Below are 27,343 nucleotides of genomic sequence, written 5' to 3'. Positions count from 1 at the left end.
CATTTCCTTTGCCTTCCACTTTTGAGAGTGATCTCTATTTACTTGTCTGCACACTGGCCTTATGTTCTACAGCTCAGAACTCTTACTAAGTCCTAGGAATGCCTACTTTATTTTGCTCTAATTCCAGAATCGTTGGTAGTTAATTTTTCCCCCTTCCCCTCTCTGTACCCCTTCCATATATATTTTTGTGGTTTTGTGACAAGACCTTGCTTTATAGCCCATGCTAGACTTTTGACGGCTGCCTCGGACCGCTGAGTGCTTAATTGTAGTCTATTACATTTGGTCTTATGATATCTATGTTGTTACTGTTCGTGAGTTAACTATAGTGAGTCTTTAGACCCAGTTTCTTTTTGCTTATTAAATGTGTTTATAAGAGCTAGTCAAAAAGTGCCTATTAAGTGCATCTCTGGGCCTTTTCAGAAGTATCTGCAGTTAGCTGCCAGTTCCTGGATGAGAGGTGGACACTTTAGATCACCTATTTTAAGAACTCTGGAATCAGATTGTATCACCCCTTTAAAGTTAGTTGGTTCTGGTATTTCGTCCTTGTTACTTCTCTTTTCAGTTGTTCCTAGACCAGTTGACAAATCGTGCTTCTTGTAGCATGTGGCTGTTGAATTGTCTCATAGTTTTTACTTAAGCATTCTAATTTTGTTTTTATCCTGTCTTACTAGTGGGCATACATAGTAGTCACTCAGAGTTTAGTCAAGTTCCTTAAGTGACTTGCTTGGAAATCTCCCTCTTTTGGCAAAGGGATCTTTGTGAGGAGGTACATCTTCCGACTCTACCTCCTAGTTTATGAGGCCGCCCTAACTTTGATTTCCTGCTTGCTAGGTCAGTGGAAGACGGATGGCAGTTTCTTGTTTTTCAGGTCTCTCTTAGGCGTGCACACAGCCTGTGCACAGCCTTTTAGGTTCTTAGGGGTGTGCTTCTGCTTTTCAGACTTCCCCATGGACTCCGTCTCTCTGAGGTTTCCCTGAAGTTCCTAGAACTCACGGTGGCAGCTTCTTCACTGCTGGGATGTCTCACTGCTGCCTTGGTGCCTGGAGCTCAGTGGAGCTCTCAGTTCAGGAGACTGTGCCAGTGAACTGCACTGCTGAGCAAAGTACTGGCTAACCAGAAGCTGGTGCTTCAGCAATGCACTGAAAGCAACCTGATCTCTCCAGTTTCTGCAGCTTGGTAGCTTTGGGGTGTTTGGCTCCTGGGCTGTGGGGAAGACTGTGTTCCCTTAACAAAGCCTAGTAGCTGCTTCAGATGACGGCCTTCCTGCGTTCTGTGGCTCTGGCCAATTGCCAGAATGCTGACATGGTTGCTTTATTGTTCGTTTTTTTCAGTATCTGTGTGACTTAGTAGAGGGGTGATTGGCTGAGCTCTTTGGGGCCTACTGGAAGGCCATCAGGGATGCAGATCTCCTGTAGATCCTGCTGGATTTGCCTTTTCTGGCTTTCAGAGTTTATTCCCACACGCCATGGTAGGAACTCGGGATTGTTTGAGTGCATTGGTAGTACTTATTAGAAGCAAGTGTTGGCTGCATTGAGACTGGAGACACGATTCTTCTATCTAGTATTATTGTAATCAGCTATGTATTTTTACATATCTTCTGTTCAAATATTCTTTTTTCTAGGCCATGGCCACAGTCATTCCCTCTTTAATGGTGCTCTAGATCACAGCCATGGCCACGAAGATCATTGCCATAGTCACGAAGCCAAGCACGGAGCTGCACACAGCCATGACCATGACCACGCTCATGGCCATGGGCACCTGCATTCCCACGGTAAGTGCCGCTGGAGCCCTTGCAGAGGGCTTGGCTCCTACAAGGTGTACGGGGTAGCTTTCCTAGCTAGAGTGCTCTGCTGAAAGGACACACACTCAGCCTCTACTGAGACTGTCTAGCTGGTTTCCAGGGTGAGTTTCTTTTTTCGTACTGTAACATGAAAGTAAGACAATGGATTTACTTTTTTCTTTTCTTTCTTCAGTGAGTATAATAAGAACATGCTAGGATTTTGATTGTGTGAAAGAGAAACGTTGAAGCTTAGCAAATGAGAATTATAATTATTTTAAAAGTCTGACAAGGCCTTTTGTAGTATACATTATGAAAACAGAGATTTTTCAATTTTTATTATAACTGTTTATGCTTTTGGCTTAATATTTACATAGTCCTTCAGAAATTTTTCTGTAAGAGTAGTAGATACTAAGTTATAAAGTCTTTATCAACATATTTTATTTTAGATCATTTATTCACACTTTCCTAGTATAGGTTAATATAACTGCTTAGGTAACATAATCTGACCACACCTTAAATAAATTATTCCCTTAGATGTTTACTGGGCATATTGACATAATATTAAAGCTTTGCATTTACAAACAACAAGAAGAGCCTTGAAGATTGGCCCAATTTTGCAATCTTCCAAGTTCCAAATTCCTTATTAAAACATGATTGGGAAAGAAAATGCTCTAGCTGGGCGGTGGTGGCGCACGCCTTTAATCCCAGCGCTCGGGAGGCAGAGGCAGTCGGATTTCTGAGTTCGAGGCCAGCCTGGTCTACAGAGTGAGTTCCAGGACAGCCAGGGATATACAGAGAAACCCTGTCTTCAAAACAAAACAAAACAAAACAAAACAAAAAAAAAAAAAAAGAAAAAAAGAAAATGTTCTACACATTCATTGATTATGCCTGTTCTCAAGGATTAATTTGCCTGACAGATGTTTCCTCCCACCTCTTTATTATGTGTTCATTCATTTAGATTAGAGCACAGCGTACAACCTACCCTCCTGACACCCTGAAGTGTAGTCGTGTTAGCTGTGATCGCTCCAGTGTTGTACAGCTCTCTAGGCCTCATGCATAGTGTAACTGAACCATGTCCTGTGACAGTTACTTCTCCAACCTCCAGCACCTGCAGAGTGCCAACCTCCTCTCTGTTTATATGTGCTTGACTCTGTTAGCTTCCTCATGTGAGTGGTGTCTGGTCTTTATTCTGTTGTATCATTTCACACGCCTTCCAAATTTACCCATGGTGTCCTAAGCTGCCCTTCTTTAAGAGAGAGCGGCCTCGTTCATCCATCAGGCACTCGTAGGTTGCTTCCGTGTCTTGAGTACGGCGTGTTATGCTGCAGTGAGTGGAAGTGCACCTGGATGCTGGGATCTGGGTCTCAGCTCCTTTGGCTGTGTACCCAGAGCTGATGCTGGTGCTCATGTGATAGCTCTGTGGTCCTTGTTGAGGAACCGTAGGCTGCTCTTGTAGTGCTTATGCCAGTTTGCATTCCTACCAATAGTGTATAAGGATTTCCTGTTCCCCACATGCTTGCCAGTACTATATATATATATATATATATATATATATATATATATATATATATATATATATATATATAAATAAAAATAGCTCCGAGTCTTCCTAAAACTTCCCTTGAAATTTTGATTTGATTTCCCTGTTTAGTACTAGTATTAAATACCTTTTAGTATAACCACAGAGCATTTTTCAGTCTGACAAAAATTTTCCTTTGCATTGTTTGAGTCCTTCATATATTTTAGGTATTAACACTCAGACATACGGTATTTAGGTATGCTCTACACGCCTAAGATTACTGTTTCTTTTTGTTCTTCCCTGGCTGTGCAGAGGCTTTCTAATTTGCTGTAGTATCCCTATCAGTCAGTTTGTACGACCTCTTTTAACCTGATATGCTATGTTTTGAAACAGTTACACTGGCAGGTATAAAGACCTTGTTGGGTTTTTTTCAACATTTTTGCACACATACATTATGCTAAAATAATTTTGAAATATTGCTTATCTCTCATAAATTTATAAAATAATTTCTGAAGTATTATTACAAATAGCAAAGAGTATGATTCTGGCACATAATATTTTAATTAATTAAATAATTAATTCATGTACTTGATTTGGCCCTTTGAGACAGGATCTCAGTGTGTGCTCCTGTCTGGCCTGGAACTCATTACATAACTTCAGGTGGATACAGTTTGGTCTCTGCCTCCTTAGTGATGTGTTTCTTAGTGGTTCCTTATAAATAGTATTTTAGGGTGAAACTTGTACACAATTCCATTGAACATTGTCCTAGTTTGCTCTCTGTTGTGATAAAAACACTGACCAGAAACAACGTGAGAAGGAAACCCAAGTCTACACTACAATTCCAAATCTCGTAGCTAATGCCTGCTATCTGAGACGTGTGATCTGAGCTCCGATAGCCTCAGGTCTCCAGCTTTCTCATCTACAGCACACAGCTTGTTTGTCCCCTAGGCTCAGGCCGACTCCCCTTTACACCTCTTACTGTCCTTGTCCCACAAAACTAAGGATGTCCCTTCATCATAAAAGGCAGGATTTTAGTGAAGTGGCTGTCTTCTCTGTAGAAAGTAGTCTCTAAAAGCTGTAGTTCCACAGCAACCTGCTGTCAGTCCCGGCTTCCGTTCACAGACCTCATCAAAGTCCACGTAGTAATTTCATTCTCTGTGAGGTTTCCAGTTATGAAAGTACTAGGAGGTATTTCGTTAGTACAATATTGGTAGATTTTTCACATTTTTAACTTCTTGTGAGTTTTATTTCTAGTACAATAATTTCTAGAATATTCTATATCCTTGTTACATTTCAATATTGCCCTCACTAAGTTCACCTATATTTAATTACTTGATTAAATTTAAAAAAATAATTGTGTAAGTCTAATATGACTGTGTGCTCATAGTTCCATCATACAGTTGAGCAAAAAGAACTCTGAGTTGCAAACATTTGGATCAGGAATTGAAGAGATGTTTTAAAATAATCTAACTAATTCTCTACAGATGGCCCATCCTTCAAAGCAACGGCAGGACCCAGCAGACAGATTTTACAAGGTATGACAAGCAGTTGTGGCTTTCTTAATTTCATGAAGCTGGCTTCATGGTAAAGTTGCCTGGAGTTCTCTTTTAAGGAAATATCTGTAGATGGTAACAGTATTGTAAGTGTTATCCTTCCTAATAAATGCGTGCGCGCACATACACTCACTCACACATGCACACTTATACTTTGTGTTAGGTATATTAGCGATATTTTGCCACTTGTCTATTTTCTCAGATTTAATTTTAAAAATACAAGAAATTGACAACCCCGGCTGAAGGTAAGTACTGGCCTGACTATCGTGAGTCCAAGGTAGCGTGTTCGCTTCCCTGGATTATTACAGTCATGAGTTCAGGGTAGCCTGTCTGCTTCCCTGGATTATTACAGTCGTGAGTTCAGGGTAGCCTGTCTGCTTCCTTAGATTATGACAGTTTTTCCAAGAGTAACGTTCAATATGTTCTTAAATTGTAGAGCTAAGAATGAAGTCCAGTGAGACCTTTCTCATCTGTGAAAGCATCAATTACTGATACCTAAACAGGAGCTTAGTGTTCCGTAAGTGACAGCAGCTAGAGAAAACTCTGTCTCTGAACTCTGGTACTTTCCTCTGGGTTATAACCCAGTCTTTCACAGTTTCCCCTAGACTGTATTGTCAAAGCTTTTAAGTTCTAACCTCCCTGCTCCTAGCTTTTTAAAGCCGACGTTGGTCTGGTTTTCTCAGTGGCTCCAGATCTAGCCTCTCCTGCATGTGTTTTGTTCTACTGCTTCTGGGTTGAGTTCTTGCTTCTTGTGTTTCTCCATTACTGAAGAGATCACTATACTGAAGGCTTAGGCTGCCTTCTGTCACCAGGTTTCCATTTTCAAAATATATGGCATTGCTTTTAAAAGCGTCTTTGTACATTTTTGACATAGCCGTATGAAGTGCTATCATTGGCTTTGATAATAATTTGTATTTAGTTATGAAAAATCATCATAAATGGCAGGAAGAAAAGCTCGATGTACCCTTTTATTCCTATTTCTGAACTACATGAGTTTGTTGGTCTCAAGAGGGCCTGGAGGAAGCTGCTGGGCAGCTGTGACTGCCTGATGTAAAAGCTCTGCTACCCAAGAGCTCTTCGGACACTCAGCACATGAGCCCCTCCAGCTAATGTGGCTTTCAGTTGTTGGCGCATCTTCAGCTTAGTGAGCCAGGTTTTAGATACGTTAGACCATTGGTGTGTTGCAATGTTGGAGGGTCTCGATCTTATGTGACTTAAACAGACTTTATGTATTTCCTCAGAGATTTTTCTTCATGAATAGTTACTATAAAAGAGTAATGATGTGTGCTAATGAGACCCACTTTCTGGTTAGGATTACATGGAGGCAGGGACTTTCCAGCATCAGAAAAATGAATAACAGATTATTTTCACCATTTTTTTTTCATTTTTATTTCTGTTCGTACCAAAACACTAATTGGAGAATATAGAAACTTAAAACTATGTTATTACATTTAGGAGTTTGTAATGTAGGGATTTCAATTGTATTGATTTATATCCATCTTTTTCATTTTTTTTTAGTTTTTGAAACCAAAGTGTTTTTGATACATATATATGTATATATATATATTATTCTTTGGTATTTAAAGTACAATAGAGAAGTTGGTTATTTACAAGTATTTACCAGTGGAAATACACATTTCATTTTTATCTGCCCAAATGAATACCATTTGTTACAGAACAACTCAGGGCTGGTGAGGTACCTGTATAAGGACACATGCAGCCAAACCTGACAGCCTGGGTTCAGTCTTCAGGCTCCACGTGGTAGAAGGAGTAAGCCAATGCCCTCTGCACATGTGCTGTGGGATGCACATACATTTACACACACATCCACACACAAATGTAAAGATCTGCAGAGTGGTCTGCACAGAGTGAAAGGCCCGAGTGCCCTTTGCTGCGCCCTGCTCTAAGTCACACGGTGGCAGGGGAAGTGTCTTTTCCCAGCAAACGTTAAGATTTACTGTGACTCAGTAGTGCTCAAATTTTAAGCTGCTACAAAGTTTCCTTCAGTTTTAATTGGCACACATTTACCTTTGATCGTTCAGGGAATGTGACGTGAATTTCTAAGCTGGTCGCATGTCTGCCATCTTAACCAGTGCCCTGCAGGGCAGCTGTGCTGAAGGCCGGTGGTTTATGGCTTTTCTTTGTTTTTGTTTTTATTGGTACCTATGTTTATAGATTGCTTTGCTGTGTGATAAATTTTATTTATTAAAGATCTACATATTGAGTGAGTTACTGTCTTAGGTAGTTTCAAAAAGAGTTGCATATATAATTTCTTTCTTGAGATTTTTATGGTTTTCCAGGCCAATATCACTTATGAATCTTAATAGTCCTATATAGTCCTTAATAGTCTACTATGTCCTACTTAGTACTTAATTTCAAAGGTTCAACATGTATTTTCTTGTCCTAGTCAGGTAACTGCTTTTTTGCTTGGTGTATTTGAGGATAATAACAAATTTAGGTAGTGGCATGTTTTGGATAATTAATGTCAGGTTAAGTCGAGTTAGGGTTCATATAAAATTTTATTCCTTAAGCAGTATTTTAAATCACCAGCAGAGGGCTCTATGTGTTCATGTATTCAAAATTAAATTGCTTTCTTCATCTTTTTTTTTTAAAACCTGATGCTCTTTTCTTTCCAGAACAAATTATTTAACCTTTTTTAAAGTAAGAGTGAATGTTCACAGACAGCATTTAAAACTAATTTTCTCTACTCCTTCACTTTCTTTTTCTTTTTTTTTAACTCCTTCACTTTCACTGTTCTGTTAAGATTGAGCATAATTTACCAGTTAGATGTTTAAACTGGTCAGTATGAAAACAGTTATGTCAGTTTATAAATATTCTGCTACACAGTTACTACTGTACTTCTCCTGACTGATTTTTTTTCCTTGATATGTAAGATATTTTAAGTATAGTCCTGAGAAATATTCCCACTTGAGTATTCTAATCTCTCCTATGCTTTCTTTCTAGGTGTATTTTTACACATTCTAGCCGATACACTGGGAAGTATTGGTGTAATTGCCTCTGCCATCATGATGCAAAATTTTGGGTTGATGATAGCAGATCCTATCTGTTCGATTCTTATAGCCATTCTTATAGTTGTAAGGTAAGTGGTTCAGACTGCTACCATCTGTTACTAAGTGAGAGGGAGGTGACAACAGAACCAGTGGCTGGGCACCTTCAGTGCAGATTATCATGTGGGGTTCCCTTTGCTCTTTAAAACAAGTCCTATCCAAGTTCTCCTTATAGCTTTTCCCATTTATATCTTGCCTGGAGTTTTAACATTTCTTTTTGATTTTTGACATTTAAGTAGTTGATCATAATTCAAATCTTAAACCATACACTGTATGTATAGAATAAAATCTTGGCAATGTAAAGTCATTAACTAGACGATTTTAGTTTATATCTAGAACTGACAATGTCAAACCCTGGTATCAGTGTTGCCCCTGCCAGACCCATCTTTAATTCTGCCATTTCATTGGTCTTTTCGCTTGCTCACCAGCCACGGAGCTGGTGGTCTATGAAGACTGTAGGGAGGTCCATCTGCAACGACCACTTGCTGCAGTGCATTGTGTAGTTAATATTATCTTCTAAAATCCTTTGTCCTAAAACACACTTTATTGTTGGCTTCATTTTTATTTTAAAACACTAGAATTATATTCCTTTATCTTGCTGCATTTGATCATTTTAAATTTTGCATAGTGTGTCTCAGTTGGAGCATTATCATCTCTCTGTAGCTGTCCTGTCAGCAGCAGCAGCAGCTTTTGTAGGGAGATGAACGCTGGTGAGAAGTAAGACCGCAGACTTCATAACTCAGTGTTGACGAGGATTGATGGAATAGATTGCCATGGGATTGCAGTGTTAAAGTTAGAGGTGGTTGTTTTTCAGTTTCTGCCCTAAGAATAGACATACATTTTAAACATGCAGATTATTCTTTAAATATTGGCACAGGGATCCAGCTGGTGTTTGGAAGCCTTTCTAGAGCTCAGAATTCCTTTCCCTCATCTGGAGGTCTTACCACACTCCCGGGAATTAGCTTGGATGTGACCACTTCCTGACAGACTTGCTCACTTCTGTGACTACCTGTCTTGCCGTGGGTGTTTCGAGGGCACTCTGTTGTGTTGTATATTATAGTGTTAGTTGCCCCTAATGGTTATTTAAGAGTATGATCGTAGTATTTCCCTTGCTCTTTCTCCACTCATTGTTACCAGAATTCTGACCACCGCCATTGTTTGGTGTGATGACCACTTTGTCCCCTCTTGTCATGCTGCAGTGACATTTCTTTGATGCGGATTATGTGATATACTGCAATTATCTTATCCTTTTCTCACTCTTTCTCTCAGAATAAAATTCATAATCCTTAATGAGACTTCCTGATATTGTTTAATTTTGTTAATCCCCCTCCCTCCATCTCTCCTGCCCCACCTCCAATCTCTGTCTTCTCTAGTGAGTCTTTTCTTTTCAGTTTCCTAACTATGGCAATAAGCCCTCCACATTCCTGTTCTTGTCTCCTCTCTCAACTCTTCCTGCATTTAATGATGCACCTTTCCCCTCAGCTCTCTAGATGTGTGTACCCCAAGTCCACATCCTTCCTATGAAGTATCCCCCTTCGGGGAACATTTCCTGATTTGCCCTCCACACTGTGTGGAGTTTCCCTGGAGCACCTTCTACCAAAGCCCCCTTCCAAAGCATTTAGCCCTCTGTCCCGAGTCTGCTTATGTTTCTCTAGAGCTCTGTGGGGCAAATTGGTGTCCTGCTATGATAAAGTGACCATAGGGTCCTCCCAGCAAAGGAACTGGCACACTTCAGATTGGAGGTGGAAAAACTTAGGCTTTTTCACCCTAAAGAGTTATAGATTTTCTATTTCCAACTTGAATTGTTTTCCTTGTTATCTTCTTACTCATTTCTTATACAAACAAAAAATAAATAATAGATAAATTCATGCGCACACAATGAATTTATCTTGCCACAATGTCTAATACATTTTTTAAAAATTATATACCATCTTCCACAAGTAGCTTCTTTTGGCTCTAAGATCCCTACTATTTTGATTTTATCTTACCATAGGAGAGAGATAATCAAATCAATAAATGAATGTTGCCTCTGATATGATTATTTATATTATGCAGAGCTAAGGTAAGACTTGATGCTGGTCACTGAGCTGTCAGCTGAGACTGAATGATAAGGGAAGTCTGCAGACCTAACTATTAGTCACTGAGAGCTTTCCAGCCTAGGGACCAGTTGGTTTAAAAAAAAAAAAAAACCGAAACAACCCAGCTGTCCTAAAGGGGGCCAGCGTGGCTGAGGCACAGGGAGGAAGAGAAGAGTGGTTTGGGTGAAATTGAAGAAATATACCAGGGAAAATTACAGGACTTGGATGTTGGATTTAATTTCATGTGCAGTGGGAAACCATCGTAGAGTGACCCTTGGTCTATATATTTTGTTTGCGGTGCTGGGGACCATGCCAAAGCCTGGGCGTGCTTGGCAGGCACTGCCACTCGTCTATATCCTCCTACCCTGATTCGTATTTTTAAACTTTATTTTATTTTATGTAAGTGAGTGTTTTACCAGCATGTATATTTGTGTACCATGTTTTACCTGTATGTATGCCTGAGTACCACATCATGTTTTACCTGCATGTATGCCTAGTGCCTTGTTGAGGTCTAAAGAGTTTGTTGGACCTCCTGGAACTGGAATTTTAAGATAGCGTGAGCCACCAGATGGATGCTGGGAACTGAGCAATAAGTGCTCTTGGCCACAAAGCCATCTTTCCAACCTCCTGATTTGATTTTGTTGTTGTTTTTTGTTATTGTTGTTGTTGGTTGTTTTTTTGTTGTTGTTGGTTTTTTTTTTTTTTTTCCCGAGACAGGGTTTCTCTGTGTGGCCCTGGATATCTTGGAACTCACTCTGTAGACCACGCTGGCCTTGAACTCAGAAATCCACCTGCCTCTGTCTCCCAAGTGCTGGGATTAAAGGCATGTGCCACCACTGCCCAGCCTGATTTGATTTTTTAAAAATAGTTTTTAACTGGGCATGGTGGTACCTGTAATCCCAGCACGTAAGAGGCAGAAGCAAGCAGATTTCTGTGAGTTTGAGGTCAACTTGGTTTACATAGCAAGTACTAAGCTACACAGAGCTACATAGTAAGACCCTGATTCTAATAAATAAATTGAGTAAAATAAAAGAAAGGAAGAAAGATAAAAAGAAAGAAGCTATCTTAACGCAGAGGTACAAGTTTAAACAAGTAAAGCATCTAGAAGATTCCATAATGGACCAAGGGAGAGGCCATAGTAGCTAGGTCCAATCCAGCAATGGAGAGACTTGAATAAAGCCAGAAAATGGGGTAGACCTGATGAGATTTGCTCATGGCTGTGAATGTGTGGGTCAGGGCCGAGTGACAGGGAGCCATGGCAATGCCTAAAGCTCTCACCCAGGACGGATGGTGTTCTCACTGAGAGAGGACTGGTACTTCCCTCCCGTTTGAAGGCACTGTAGATGAGCAGATGTGTTCTGCGCACTGCTGGCCTCAGATGCTATGTTATGTACTCATGTGGAGGTTCCCAGTAGGCGGTGGGTGTGTAGATACGGCATTACTGTCATCACTCAGCTAACACAGAGCTGGATAAAGTCACAGTCTAGCGGTCAGCTGACGCAGTGCCACCTCGCCACTCCTTCCTTCTCCTTGGAAGTATCCCATAGTCTGTGGCTCTGTCCTGCAGAAACTGGCTTAGCCGCAGCTCCCTTTTTAATATGGTACATTGAGCAGCCTCAGTCAGTTATCATAAGTGCAACTCCTTTTTATTCTTATGACCTACTGTTCAATTCCCAAAACCCTTTAGTTTCCGTATACTTGACATATTGAGAAATGGAGGCAATCTGATTATAATACAATTAGTTATTGAAATGTATGATGCAGCTATTAAAATCTTACCTCTTTGAGACAGTGAATAACTACAGTGTATCTGAAGGTCATTCATTCAGCAAACCCTGTGGTACCTACTGGGCTGGGTTGATCACATAGCCAATCCCTTACCCCCACTGGGGAGTCAGTAAAGCATATAGGTATCAGAGGAGATAATAGGACACGCACAGCACGGTGCAGCAAGACAGGAGAGCCATGAACACACTTGAGGCCCTCCAAAGAAAGCTCTCCAACAGGAAGGAATGAACAACCCAGCAAATGCTCTTCGATGATTGGTCACTTACAGCAGACACTGGGGAGGGTGGTGAGAAGGAAAACCTGGTCAAAGAGCATCGAGAGACAGTCGGGGGAGGGGGCAGAGCCGCAGTCAACCCCCTTCAGAGCCTTTCACTGTAAAGTGGAAAGCATGATTGCCGGGCAGCACCCAGGACCCACTTTGAGGTTTGTGGTCATGAGTTTAGTATAAAAACAACTAATATGGGTGTGTGTTTCCTCGTGTCTTGCTTAGCTGCTTGGTAAATGTTATACAGTGGTAAAAAGAATTGGGTTTACTAGATGTGCAGTCTTGCCAGATGAGTGCTACTGTGACAGGGAGCAAGGCAGGGATTATAAGAGAGGGAAATTAACTGATGAGCCCCCTGCTTAGGAGTTGTTAGCCAGCACAAATTATACTCTGCACACACATGCGCGTGCGCACACACACACACACACACACACACACACACACACACTCAGGTGCTTACATGCAGGTATGCAGGTAGGGCACTCATACACATAAAATAAAAATAGATGTGATATGCTTAAAATTGACATCTAAGGTCTGAGTTATAATCAGTGAGGTGGAAGAAAAGAGCATTGTATAGTGACTAAAGGATGGGTGCTCTACATGGATACCTAAACCAGGAGTAAAGAGAGAAAGCGATAGAGGTGGCAGATCAAAAAAGGCCAAGTGCTCAGCTCTTCATTGACCAAGAATGTGCCTCTGATACTCAAACGGTTGGGAGGTGTGTGTGCATTGGAGTGAACAGTGAGGTAAAAGTAGAAAGAAAAGTGAGGAGCCAGCCCCCTGCCCCCATCTCCCATAAGTCTACCTGAGAAATCTTAAACCTTATCTCAAGTACCAACTCAGTATTGCCTTTCCTGTAAAACCTGTGCTTTTATAAGGAACGCCATGCTCATCAGTAGGGGCATAGATGGGGTTCCACTCCACTCACAAGACTGACCTTCTGGTATATTATTGAGCCTGTAGACTCTGGGCATGGTGACAGGCGCCATGGTCCTAGCACCTGGGAGGCTGAGGGAGCAGACTTCCACTCTGAGACCAGCCTGGGTTATACAGCAAGAAAAACTAAAAAGCATTTTTCTTTCCAATCTCTCCATGTTTTCTGTGCCGTATTGTCCAGGTAAAGTGTGTTGTGGAAACCTGCTCTGTCCTTTCTCATCTAGACAGACTCAGTTTTCCCTTTGACAGTGGAGGTCACTTCCCACAGTTGGTTTTCTCCCAACATTTTCTGGCCCCAAGCAATGGGGAGTGAGAATTTCTGGGCAACACTGGTTTGTACTGTGGTGACTTTTGTTTCTCAGTGAGGAGCCGGAGTGGAAGCTGCAGAGAGAGAATATTAGTTCCCGGAAATGGATCTCGGGTGCAGTTTACAGTGGGTCGCCCCCTTCTCCTCCCACGAGAAAGCTGGCATTGGAAGGAAGTAGAAAGCGGAGGAAATTGGATGTGTCACTGCAAGCTCTAAATGATCCCATTGACTTAGTGCGATTGTGTTCACCACTTGAATAAAAGGGAGCCAGCGCCACGCTCGGTGGGAGGACCCGGGAGGACACAGCAGTGCGCGTTGTCTCAGGCAGCTTCTGAAGCCTCCTAGACTTCTTTATTACTATTATCTGTTTGTGAAGTCTTCCAGTCCTCATCCTTCTTGTATTTTGTACTTATGAAAAACAAAAACAGTCATGTAGATGTACATAAAAGAATGTCCTCCTGTTTTGTATAAGAAGTTTTAAATAATACATTTATTTTTTATCATACTGAGGGAAATACTCATTTTCAAGGCAGATTTAGAGGGTTGAGCAATGACAAGCACCGGGTGTGATTAGAGGTAAGAGCTAGAAGGCCATGCATGACGAAAACAAGCTCTGCAGGTGGCATTCTATAAAGCGACTGACAAGTCACTCTTCAGATGTTCATGATTTGACCAGGACGCCAACTTTGGCAAACTATAATTGATTCCAATTATTTGTGCTTTATAATGACCAAAAATCACACATAGGAAACTACTCTATCTCCATATAGTCATATATAAGAGATTGTAGGCATTTTATCTTTTTCAGAAATGTTTTTAGGCGTTCCCTAACAATTTCCGTTGTGGTTTGCCTTTCAAGTGGCTACGTTTACTATTCTTTGGGCCGTGTGAGGCACAAGAAAACAATCTCTCAGAATTTTATCTCCTGCTTGTATACGTTTTCAGTTTGTGAGACTGAACGAATTGGACACTGTTGCCCCAGAGTTACAGTGACTGGTCAATTTAACACCATTTTCTAACTAGCTTTCTGGGGCACACAAGGCACCTATTTACAGGTACTAAGCATTTCTCACCGGTGCATCTAGAAAGTGCTGGGCCTGTGCTGTCCTCGAGGAGCTAAGAGGCCCTCACTCTGGTCATGTGTGTTTAGTGGTTCCTATGAAGAACCTGAGTTAGGAGATGCAGGCAGAGAGGATCTCTACAAATATTGAAAGAATTCAATAGCATTGACTCGAGAACGCTGACAGAACAGAGTCTATGACGTAATGCTACCGTGGAACAAGCGTGCAGTGGTTTTACTGGATCACCTTTTACACTCTAAGGACAGAACACTAATTCAGTCAGTTTTTGCCTTTGTCTATAAACCATAGAAATTGGTTACTTCAGCAAACTCCAATCTTACCCATTTTCCCTTACACACACACACACACACACACACACACGCACACACACACACACACACGCACACACACACGCACACACACACATGCATGCACACAGGAGGGAGAGACAGAGACGGGTCATAAATACCCCTCAATGGTTAGTGTATGCAATGTTAAGTATGCGTTAGCTGCTTGAGGACACGGTTGTTTCCTAGCCAGGGAGGGCAGATGGGGTTTTGGTTCTTAGGATCACAGAACGGGAGTGAGGTTTGTTTTCACTTGACGCTCACTAAGTTTCCCTTAAAGAACATTGGTGGCTTTGATGCCGTTGCTTACCGTCAGAAGTTAACGCTGTGTGAATGTCACAAGTCCACCTGGAGCCCACTCCTCTTGCAGTTTTTCCTGGGGGAAATGTTGTTTTTCAAACAGCTGATTAGTACCTGAAGACACAAGCAGTTTGTAGGTTCGGAGTCAGTCACTTTGCCTCCTCTTTAAGGGCTTGTTCTCTGCTGAGGGAAGTACTGGGCCACGGATGTAAACTGATTCAGACTGAAGAGACGAGTGCTGTGCGGTGCGGTGCGGTCTTCCCATGTGAGCGTCTCAGTAATCCGTTTCCCTTTCAGCAACAGACACATCGTATTGTTTCTTCTGTCCTAAAGTCAGGTGTCACATGGATAGAGCTGCATACCTACACACCCATGCACACACACATACACAACATGAAAAAAAAAAGTGCCCTGGACCTGAAGTGTCACCCGGAGAAAGGCCCGTGTAGTAAAGGCTTGGTCTTGATTGGAGCACAATTGGGAGATGGTGGAACCAGGTACAGCCTGGTGAAGGTCCTCAGGTCACTGGGGTATGTCCCCGAAGGAAGTAGTGAGACTCTGGCCCCTTCTCTTGTGTTTGCTTGTTGGCTCTATGAAGTGAATCTGCACTGTCATTCCTAGTCTGTCATGAAGTGCCCTGCCATGGGCCTGAAAATAATGACTGCCTGTGACAACTGAGCCAGAGAAACCATTTCTCTTTATAGTTTGGTAGCTCGGTGTATTTGTAATAGTATGGAAAGTTGACTCACATAACAAGGTAAGTGTTGATCTGCTGATTTTTTTAAGTAGACATTTCAGAAAGTTTTTAAACCTATGAGTACCTTATTGATGCTTCCAGAATAAATCGCTTAGGATCAAAATGCTGTTATCGGCCTCTTGCCTGGTTTTCAGGCTGTGGTTGTTTTCCATCATAGTTCCTGTGCATAAAACTTTAGCTCTTTATTTATGGGAAAAGCACTTGGTTGCCTTCATGCGCCTTTAATCACAGTATCCTAATCTATGGTCCCCTTCGTCCTGTTTCCTGTCGGCCCTGAGGAGTCTCGGAAGCCCAGACTTCTGAAGCCCCCCTGTTCCTAACTACTTACACCTCTGAATTTATCATCCCCATTTTCTAAAACAGTGGTGCTGGATGTAGCAGGAGTCAGTAGATAGGCCCGTCAGCACAGCAGGACTCCCGCCCTCAGCCTGACACCGTGGACTTGGTTCACAGTAGTGTTTTGGGTTCTGGAGACCCAGACTGAGGCTTGGATGGCTCGAATTATGGTTCTGCTCTCATCCATGAATGTGGATCTTGTTGTTGTTGTTGTTGCTTTTTAAGTTTCATGATTATGTGATTAAATGCCTTTTTACGGATTGTTGACACAGGATATACTTCCAGCATGCTATGAGCCAAGGCTAATAATGGAAAATAAGAATTGACACACTGTAGATTGCTTTAAGAAGTAGAGTGAGTTTTCAGAACCAGAGGGCAAAGATTACTAAATAACAACAACTCTGACATTACAGTTTAAATGAGGGCAGCCATCTCTGACCTGCAGAGATGAGAGAGTCGAGTCTTTACAATAGAAGCTTGCAAAAGCTCTGTGTGTAAGTAACATTGCAAGAAGTAGAGTTTTACTGTTACTTTAACAGAAGTCTCACTCTTCCCTCAAGAGCCATGCATTTTTTGTCAGGATCTGTCAGATAAAGGAGGAGAGGTCATTAATGAAATATAAATGTATATCCATATATCCAAATCCAGACAACCCTACTGTAGAGTTCCTTGTTTCTGACCACTGTTCATCCATGAGTCATTATAAAGGAAGCCTACTCTTACAGATGGACCTGAGTTCAGTTCCCAGCAACCACATGGTGGCTCACAACCATCTGTAATGGGATCCACCCCCCCTTCTGGTCTATCTGAAGACAGCAACAGTGTACTCACATAAATAAATACATCTTAAAAAAAAAAAAAGAAAGCATAAAACTGTACCTTACTTTCGTTGCTTTTATTTAAAGGCTTATAAGATGCCACTATTTCATATTTTCCCTTTTTCCTACCCCAAAGATGTGAAATCCTGGCATAGCTCTCTGCAGTCTTGTTTGGGATGAATGGGATCTCTCTTTGTGAAGTGGCTGAAGCCTTACACGTGAAATAGGAAGGGGGCTGTGGGGAATGGCTGACTACACAGATTGTCCCAGGCTGGATGGTTACCTCACAGTTTCCATGATCAGTATTCTGGGCAGAGCCCAGCTGCCTTCTCTGCTCAGGCCTCACAAAGCTGTAACTAATGTGTTGGCTGGGGCTACAGCCTCCTCTGAGGCTCAGGGTCATCTTGCAAACTTATGTGGTTGTCAGCAGAAATCCTGAGCATGCAGCTGTTAGCTCATGGTGGCTTGCTTCTTCAGAATCGCAGAGGAGTATTTGGCCTCAACCAATACTTTAGACCCACTCTTAAGGGCTTGGCTCTGATCAAGTCAGGCATCGCCAGGGTTTTTTCCTTGATGAACTAAAAATCAACTCATTTGTACCTCAAAATACATCTTAAATTCACTTTGCCTTAGTTGTACTCCATTGCATTGAAGTGAGCCACGGGTTTCCCACACACTTGAGAATGGGGGATTATATATCTGAGTGACTCACTAAGGGTCACTTTAAGGTATGTGACTCATTTTTTCCTTTCTCTTCTGTTTTCTAAATGTCCAGCCCCACACTTAGAAAAGAGCTAGGGTTCGTCAGTGCAGACCAGTGGCTGATGACTGGCTGACTGGGTGAGAGAGCAGAAAAGCGCAGGTCCCAAGCGCTTCCTCGGGGTCTCGTGCTGCTTTCTGTCGTCCACTGAGTGTCCTTGTGCAGGGTGTGCATTGTCTCCAGATGTTTTCTTGTTACACAGTGGTGCGATTCTGGTTCCTTAAAATAAATCAACAGAATGGCACCAGTGTTTGTCAAAACCACCAGAAATGATGGGCAAATCCATCCCTGGAGGCCTCAGATCTGTAGTCTGTAAAATGATTTTCAAGCTACAGGAGTTCAGAATTATCTGATATTTATTCAATTCCAGATTTGTTATAATTTAGAACATTCAGTGCTATTTTCAAAAAGTCTTCTGGAAATCATGTACAATTTGTGTTCATTCTAAGAAAGCAAAGGTAATTCAGTATTACAGAGTTTATGCATATTATTTGTCATATTAAACAATGGAGAGAGAAAACCATGAGATCATTGCCAGAGATGCCAAAGAGACATTTGGACAAATGCAATGGCCCTTGGTTCGTTCGTTCCTTCCTTCCTTCTTTCCTTCCTTCCTTCCTTCTTTCCTTCCTTCCTTCCTTCCTTCCTTCCTTCCTTCCATCCATCTCTGGAGAAGAGTTAGTAAATATTGATTGTAAGGTAGGTAAGGGAAAACAAGCCTAACATGTGTCTTTATAACTAAAAGTGATGTGCCTGGAAAGCAAAATGACTTGCGGTTCAGACCAGTGAGTCCTGGAGCAGATGCATTTTTTGTGCACATGCAGCATCATAGATCAGGGGTAAAAGATGCCTTTCAATAATGGCATTGCCATGTGGAAAAAGATACACTTGGAAATGTACCTTATGTTCTAGACCTGGAGAAACTGCCAATGGCTTTGAGCCAGAAAAGTCAAATGCAAAAGCACGTTAGCACTAGAAGAAGCCATGACTGAGTGACTTAGCTGCATGAGAGTACTAGTGATGGCTGTGGCTCAGACTTAGAAGGAAATGGTGGGTGAGGTGAGCCATATGGGGGATGGAGGACAAGATGGCTCAGCTGGTAAAGGGGCTTGCCACCAAGCCTGAGGACCTGAATTCCATCCTGGGACCTCCATGGTGAAAGAAGAAAACCAACCCATATAAGTTGTCCTGTGACCACCGTGCACACTTTGTGACACCTGTGCAACCACACACATGCACTCAGAATAAATAGATTATATGTAATGAAATTAATAAATAAGAATTTGGCCTAGGAAAAAGCATAAAAGGAAGTTCAAAAGGCATAATCAACTTGAATAAAAATGACTGGTATAGAGACAGCCTCTAAGAGTAAAAGTTAAACTAGAAGCCATGTAGCTCAGTGGTAGAGTACTTGCTTCGTAAATATGAGGCCCTGGGTTTAATCTCCAGAATGCCAGAAAAAATTGTAAAAGACTAACACAATGGAAAAAAAAGGCAGAAATATAAGTTTATTTAGTTCACAGAAAAGATACGCTACAAATGATATATCTATACACATATTCATGTGTATAATGCTCATGTGAGTTTGGATGCATGTATACATGTATGTGCAAGGGTAGTTGGCAACCCTATTTTTTCTTGGACACGTGTCTGGATAGGCTAAACCAACTGTCCAGCAAGTTCCAGAAATGTACCTGTCTCTGCCTCCTTGGCCTTGGAATTGCAGGTATGCACCACCACATCTGCCTTTTATTGTGCAAGACCTGGGAATTGAACTCAGGTCTCAGGCTTGCCCTATAGATAGTGACCTATCTCCTCAGCTTACAAATGACTTAGCTCAGTCTCACTCATAAAACAGCAGCAATAACAACAACAAAGACAGATTCAAACTGCAATAAGACAGCATGTCTTACTGATCAGGATAAATTTCCAATCTTGTAGTAACGATATGGGCAGAGTAGGTCTTTTAATATACTGAGGATAGGAATAAGAATTGTCTCTGTAAAGAGAAATGTTAAGACACTGGCATTTGTGAGCAACCAGTTCTCCACCTAGAGACAGATCCCACAGATAAGTTGGCAAAAACATAAAAAAGATATATTCATAAAATTATTCTTGTGGCTGTTTGTTTCTAAGAAAAATATTGGAAATTGCACAGCTATTCGTCCTTCAGTAAGGAAGTTGTGTGCAAGGAGCTCTAACAAAGACCATAGATGGTGTCTGGTGATGTGGTATGGTTTCCAAGATGCAGGCTTCTGAGAACTAGAGAGTCCCTAAAACGCATTACTTCCACGAGAGATGTATAGCATACATTCTATAAGAGCTCTGCAGTTATTTATATAAAAAGGAAAATATCTACATATTTTGTGAAAAGAAACATTGAAGGGGGGAAAAAAACCACAAACCAAGTAAATATAGCTACCCTAAGAAGACAGAGGGAAGATATTTGAAATGAGAGTCTATATTTTAATATCATCTCTTTCTAAACATTTTAATATTATTTTTGTGCATTTTTGTGTAGTGTGTGAAGTATGTGTGCCACTGTGTGAATGTGGTGGTCAGATGACAACTTTGTGAAAACAGTTTTTATGTTGGTATCAGAAATCAGACTTATTTCACCAGGCTTGCAAGCAAAATGCCTTTACCTTCTGAGGATCTTGGTGGCTCCTTGCTGTCTCTCTGACTAGAGAATCATCAATAGTTTTAGCCTTTGAAATACACACAGTTTAAAAGGTAGGAAGCGTGGTCTTCGTTTACTTGCTGCAAGAAGAAAAGGATGACTGACCTTTAAGTCTTCAGTAGTAATGGTTTTGTTATTCGTCTATGTGTAGCTTAGGATTCTCTGCTGCTAGGTGCAGTCTGCATCAAGCTTACTTTGTTCTTTTGCTTAATTAGTCCTTTAAAAACATGGTTTCCTTTGCACATCCACAACTCCTCCGCATTTCTGGGGAACCAGCATCCAGTGCAGTACACCAGTTAGAAACCCACATCGAGGTTCTCTATATGGGGCCTGCCTCAGTCCTTTCCTATTTACACAGTGACCTTAACAATCTACTTTGCCTCTCACAGTTTTCATCTTTAAAGTAGAAGTGATTATAACTACCTTGTAATATGTTGTGTGCTATTCAAATGGGTTTGAACCTGCCAATCAGGACATTGTTAATGGTCTGCTTGCCTACAAAAGAAAGCTCTTGGGAAGCTTGACAGCAATTCCTTTGAGATTTGCATTCCCTTACTACTGTGGTGTGCTCTTTTTCATGCTATCTGACTCCAGGGAGCTCCTGGTCTAATGGAAGGGAGAGCCAGAGAGGATTACTTGTTGGCCTTGGCCGGGTCCCTTCTGGTCTCACTCTCTTCAATATATCTGTCTCCTGATGTTCAATACGTATAGTTGGAATTTATTCTTACCTCTTGTAAAGCTATGTGCCTTTTGTGAAACCTTTTTGCTTCTTTCATTGATTGTGTTGTCTCTTGGCATTTTTAGATTTCCTTTTAATTATATTGATGGTTTGGTGACATGATTATTAGTTTCTTATTCAGTAAAATGAAGGAAACCTATTTTATTAGGAGAACCAGTTAGGGTCTGTAGAGATGGCTCAGTAGTTAAGAGCACTTGTTGCTGTTTCAGGGGACTCTGGTTTCATTCTAGCTTCCATATGGTGGCTTACAGCCAGGGGATCCGATACCCTCTAAGAACTCTGGGCACCAAGCACAAATGTGGTACACATGCATACATGCAGGAAAAATACACGTTCTCATAAAAATCAGATAATAAGTCTTAAAAAAACAACTTTTTAAAATAACATAACAAGTTGAAGCCGGACATTGTAATCTCAAATTTTAGGAGGTGGAGAGACTGGTGGTGGGATCCTGTTCTGGGTCCTTCTCAGCCGCATAAGGATTCCCAGGGCAGCCTTGGCTACTTGAGACTGTTTCTGATACACAAAACAAAACAGAAACAATAAATTGAATGTAAAAGATCTGAAAGTGCTGACCATTCCTAAGTAGAATTCTTTACTACCTGTGTGTAAGCACAGAATAAAATGCCAGTTGCCTTTCAGTTAGGTTCTTTTTTTAAGAGCTGCAGAATTGGGGCACTTGACTCTTATTTTGAACAGTTCAGTGTCATTTAAATAAAAGAGATCCTGTATTCCAAGAAGTCCCCACTACCAACTGGATTTTTTTATCTGTGTGTCTGTCTTGCATATGTTTACATATGACCTATGTGTCTATGTGTGTGTGATTTGTATAAAGGCAGGTGATACTTACTGTACATGCATATGGGGGTCAGAGAGCAACCTCCTATGTTGATCCTTGCCTTTCAACTTGTTTGGGCTTGGGTATCTTTGTTGTTCGCCCCTGCACGTTACACACCAGCTGTCCCACAAGCTTCCGGAGACTCTCCTGTCTCTGTCACCCATCTTCACTGAGATGCTCACTGGTTCACTGGTGCTACAGATTTGTTCTGTGTGGTTTCTGGTGATTCAAACAAAAGTCCTCACACTTGCATGTCATCTGCTTTACGCACTGCACCATCTCCCCAGCCCGCATTTGGATCTTTAATGGATAATACATTCAATGTGTTATTCATTCAGTGAATGTGTATCTATTCACTATGTAATTAGATAGGGGCTAAGCGTGTCCTATGTTCCGATCATTATGCCAGGGCCTGGGAATGTAGTGAGTGTAACTTGATGCTAGGATACCTAACTGTGAAGAGTTAACTCAAGCAGTTCCGATGCTTGAGTCTTGGCCCTGGATAGCTAACAGCTTCTTACCCAGCTGTAACAAACCACAGTTGTTTCTCCTTTCTGAGTTGCTTTTTCCATCTGTAAATGGAGAGTTAGGTCTCAGTGACCCCCAGAGTCGTGCCTTCAATTGAAATGCTGTGATCCCAACATTTTCTTAGAGTTACTTTGGGCTGTTGTGGGGGATGAAATTAGACAATTTTTATGAAATCACTTTAAAAACTATTAAGTGTTATATAAACAAAAGATATTATACTTTACTAATTTGATGTTATAAGCTGATATTTTTTTGTTCCAAAAAGCAAACACATGAAGTGTTATAACTATGTCCCAGATACTTAAGGAAAAGAACAACTTCTTCATGACTGTAGGGGTTCTATAGTGTCTGTTACTGCCTCATTACTGGGTAAGAAACACTCACTGTACTGGGCACTGATTTAGATCACAGGTTCCAGGAGATTAGTATAGTTATGCATGAGCCACATTTCCAGATGGGATCATTTCAATGATCTGTTCTCTACTACTGGGTTTATAAAATTCTAGATTAATAGTAACCGCCCATAACCATGGGTTGATTGTACTTGTTTAGATACAACCACATGTCTAAATGGACCTACCTATTAGAGACTGAATGTCTTTGTCTTCTTTTGTCCATTAAAAGGTTTTGCGTGTGGCTAGAGAGGGGGCTCACTAGTTAAGAGGACTTGCTGTTCTTGCCGAGGTCCCAACACCTGTAACTCTAGTTCCAGAGAATCCAATGCTCTCCCTTCCCTTTCCTCTCCTTCCCTCCCCTCCCTCTCCCCTCCCTTTCCTCTCTTTCTCTCTTTTTTCCCTCCCTCTCTCCCTCTCTCTCTGTCTGTCTGTCTGTCTGTCTGTCTATCTATCTATCTATCTATCTATCCATCTATCTATCTGAGACAGGGTCTCACTGTGTAGATCAGGCAGGCCTTAGACTCAGAGATCCACCTGCCTCTGCTTGCCAAGTGCTGAGATCAAAAGTGTGCACTACCACACCATTGTGTTTCATTTATTGTTGGATATTTGTTCTCAGACTTAATTACTTTTAAAACTCTGAAGTTTTTTTTTTATTAACTATGATTGTTCTTCACAGGTTTTCATAATGTATATGTGTTTTTAAAAGGCTTGAAGATGTCAATTTTTATTTTTTAAGTGTCTGAGTGTTTGCCTACACTTGGGTATGTGTATGTTTCATGTGTATGCCTGGTACCCAAGGAGGCCAGAAGAGGGCATTTGATGCTCTAGAGTTTTCATGAGAGGGTTGTGAGCCGCAGTGTGAGTGCTAGGAAATGGTGTGGTCTTCTGCAGGAGCACCAAGTGCTCTTAACCTTGAGCCATCGCTCCAGTCCCACTAAATTACTTTTATTTATATGTATCTAAGTGTGTCTGTATGCATATACACACATCTATGTAAGTGTCCATGGAGCCCAGAAGTGGGCATCAAATCCCCCTGGAGCTACGATGATAGGCGGTTATTAGTTAGCAGATGTGGCTGCTGGGAACTAAACTTGGTTCTATTCATTCTGCATGAGCAGCAAGTGTTCTTAATTGCCCAGTCATCTCACCAACCCTGATACTTAGTTTATCTTATTTATAGTTACTGCTAGTTTATTTAATTTACTTTTGGAATGTGGTGGAAGTCTTTCCCTAAAAGCTGTATCTGAAATAAAACTTGAATTTTTCATTGCAAATTACTTTCAGCAAAGAGTAAATGTTGCTCATTTAACCTATTAAAAGGTTTAGAAATTAATTTTATGTTTATTGTATGGTTATAGAATTACGTTCAGCTTTTGAAAAATGAAACCATTACTTTGTAATACGGTAAATTCATGCCTAATGAGTCATCATCTCTTTTCACTTATGATAGGAAAGAAGAGTTCCATTGTGAAAGCCAGAATGGAGTTAGTCAACCAGAAGCCAGCCTCTAATTGTTTCCAAATGCTTACTTTAACTTTCCCTGTAGGGTTTGGATGTAGCTCTAATTCTTAGCTCAGTCAGGAATTTGCTAAGCTTGTCTTTTCCTGCATATCCTTTCATTATGGCTAGATAGAGCCATGCTAAAATCCGTTTTATGGTTCCCCGTTATGATAGTTAATCAGAAAAATATGGGTAAAAACTCCTGAGCTAAACACAATTTTAAATGGCAAAATCTGGCATTGCTACATACTTTTTTTTTTTTTTTTTTTTAAACATCTTATGGACTTTGAAAATGACCTTGGTTCTGAATTGCATCTCCCTCTGTGAGTGAGCTGGTGGTTTCCCGGAGCAGTTGGGTGTCCAACCACAGCTCCTACAGCTGACATTCTAACACCATTTCAGGTCATTGTTAGGAAAGCCATGTGGCATATTTGTGTGCTGCCGTGAGGGTTCTGCTGTGCTGTACTGGCCGTTCCAGTTTTCTTAGAAGCCAAACAGGGAAGGTAATGGGAGCCCTATAAGTGGGTAAAGCCCTTTCTGACTCCCCCTTTCCTTTTCTTGAGAAATGAAGACGTACGGAAAAAAAACCCAAAAAGTAAAGATTAAATGTACTGTAGTCACTTCATTTCTTTGCCAGACTCCTTTATTTTACCCAAGGAGTCTTCATCGATGTCTTGCTAGTGTGTACAGTAGATAGAATCAAGTGTTGCTTTTCAGCTTAGGTGCCAGGATTCGTAACTATCAAACTCATTTCCTCTCTAGTTAGTTTCATTCCCAGCCTTCTCTGACCTACAGAGCAGCCTGCATTGTTTTGTAGGCCGGCCTTGTGTGTGTATTTTCTTCCTTCTGGGACACGTGTTCTGATGGGGATGCCTTTCCCGTTCCTGTGGGGTTCACTTTCTCAGCCTTTACTGTCTGCACGAGTGCTTTTGCTCTGTTAATAATTTCATGTGTTCTAAAAGGGTTAGTACGTTTTCCTGACCTAAAATGTACTCTTTTTAATTATGTTTAGTGGAATTAGCTATAAATTAGGTTCTCTTTTTTTTTCCATTTTTCATTAGGTATTTAGCTAATTTACATTTCCAATGCTATACCAAAAGTCCCCCATATCCACCCACCCCCACTCCCCTGCCCACCCACTCCCCCTTTTTGGCCCTGGCGTTCCCCTGTACTGGGGCATATACAGTTTGCGTGTCCAATGGGCCTCTCTTTCCAGTGATGGCCGACTAGGCCATCTTTTGATACATATGCAGCTAGAGTCAAGAGCTCCGGGGTACTGGTTAGTTCATAATGTTGTTCCACCTATAGGGTTGCAGATCCCTTTAGCTCCTTGGCTACTTTCTCTAGCTCCTCCATTGGGAGCCCTATGATCCATCCATTAGCTGACTGTGAGCATCCACTTCTGTGTTTGCTAGGCCCCGGCATAGTCTCACAAGAGACAGCTACATCTGGGTCCTTTCAATAAAATCTTGCTAGGGTATGCAATGGTGTCAGCGTTTGGATGCTGATTATGGGGTGGATCCCTGGATATGGCAGTCTCTACATGGTCCATCCTTTCATCTCAGCTCCAAACTTTGTCTCTGTAACTCCTTCCATGGGTGTTTTGTTCCCAAATCTAAGGAGGGGCATAGTGTCCACACTTCAGTCTTCATTCTTCTTGAGTTTCATGTGTTTAGCAAGTTATATCTTATATCTTGGGTATCCTAGGTTTGGGGCTAATATCCACTTATCAGTGAGTACATATTGTGTGAGTTTCTTTGTGAATGTGTTACCTCACTCAGGATGATGCCCTCCAGGTCCATCCATTTGGCTAGGAATTTCATAAATTCATTCTTTTTAATAGCTGAGTAGTACTCCATTGTGTAGATGTACCACATTTTCTGTATCCATTCCTCTGTTGAGGGGCATCTAGGTTCTTTCCAGCTTCTGGCTATTATAAATAAGGCTGCTATGAACATAGTGGAGCATGTGTCCTTCTTACCAGTTGGGGCATCTTCTGGATATATGCCCAGGAGAGGTATTGCTGGATCCTCCGGTAGTACTATGTCCAGTTTTCTGAGGAACCGCCAGACTGATTTCCAGAGTGGTTGTACAAGCCTGCACTCCCACCAACAATGGAGGAGTGTTCCTCTTTCTCCACATCCACGCCAGCATCTGCTGTCACCTGAATTTTTGATCTTAGCCATTCTGACTGGTGTGAGGTGGAATCTCAGGGTTATTTTGATTTGCATTTCCCTGATGATTAAGGATGTTGATATAAATTAGGTTCTATAAACATTTATATATCAAACACTGAAATGCTGGGGACACAAACATAAGTCATAATCCACAAAGTACGTTTCAGTTTATATACATATATACATATACATACATATATACATATATATATATATATAAATAACATGTATACATAGATATACTTAGAAGTACTTTATGGATTATGATTTATGTTTGTATGTATGTGTGTATATATATATGTATGTGTATATATATATATACATATATATAAACAACTTGATGATTTTGCAATATAATAATTCCATAGATCCCATTAATTTTTCCCCTCTTTTTTGAGACAGTGTTTCTCCAGCCCACATTGGCCTGAGCCTTAGAGTGCGGGCATTGCAGGCATGTGCCCCATGCCCCACATCATCCATGCTTTATAGGAGCAGAGAGTGGACATCTCATCATCCAGAGGACAGTTAGTAATCAGGAAATATATCCACCCCAAAGTAAGGCAGAGTTGAGGTTTAAGGAAATACTAGAAGTGGAACAAAAGGCCCACTTAGAATGTTCTAGGCCGAGATTATAGTATTAGGCAAAGCTTGAAAGAAATGAACAGCACAGGGCCAAGTACAGCATTTTTGAAAAACTGAAAAATTATGGAGCAGGATTGAGAGGAAGGAAAGGCAGAGCAGATTGGAGACCTTCGTCCTCTCCCCCCAACAGTACCACGTAACCAAACTTCCGTTTCATCCCTTAGG

At 41.2% G+C, this 27,343-nt stretch overlaps 1 protein-coding gene and 1 non-coding gene across 4 annotated transcripts in view; one reads left to right on the top strand and one right to left on the bottom strand.

Annotated features, from left to right (window-relative positions):
• Positions 1-27,343, top strand: part of Slc30a7 (solute carrier family 30 (zinc transporter), member 7) — a 68,442-nt gene that overhangs the window by 20,819 nt on the left and 20,280 nt on the right. For 2 of the 3 annotated variants that reach the window (NM_023214.7, XM_017319686.1), the window contains 3 exons: positions 1,622-1,771; positions 4,784-4,834; positions 7,817-7,952. In NM_023214.7, the coding sequence (NP_075703.1) occupies positions 1,622-1,771; positions 4,784-4,834; positions 7,817-7,952 (337 nt within the window). Of the gene's footprint in view, positions 1-1,621; positions 1,772-4,783; positions 4,835-5,288; positions 5,360-7,816; positions 7,953-27,343 lie in introns of those variants that run through there. The other variant, XM_011240194.1, reaches the window with a different exon arrangement.
• On the bottom strand, positions 6,641-6,694 carry Mir669n (microRNA 669n). Its single transcript, NR_130332.1, has one exon. It is a non-coding gene; the product is annotated as a microRNA 669n (primary transcript).

This window comes from Mus musculus, chromosome 3 (genome assembly GCF_000001635.26).
Source record: "Mus musculus strain C57BL/6J chromosome 3, GRCm38.p6 C57BL/6J".
Lineage (NCBI taxonomy): Eukaryota > Metazoa > Chordata > Mammalia > Rodentia > Muridae > Mus > Mus musculus.
This window is presented reverse-complemented; position numbering and strand designations above follow the sequence as displayed.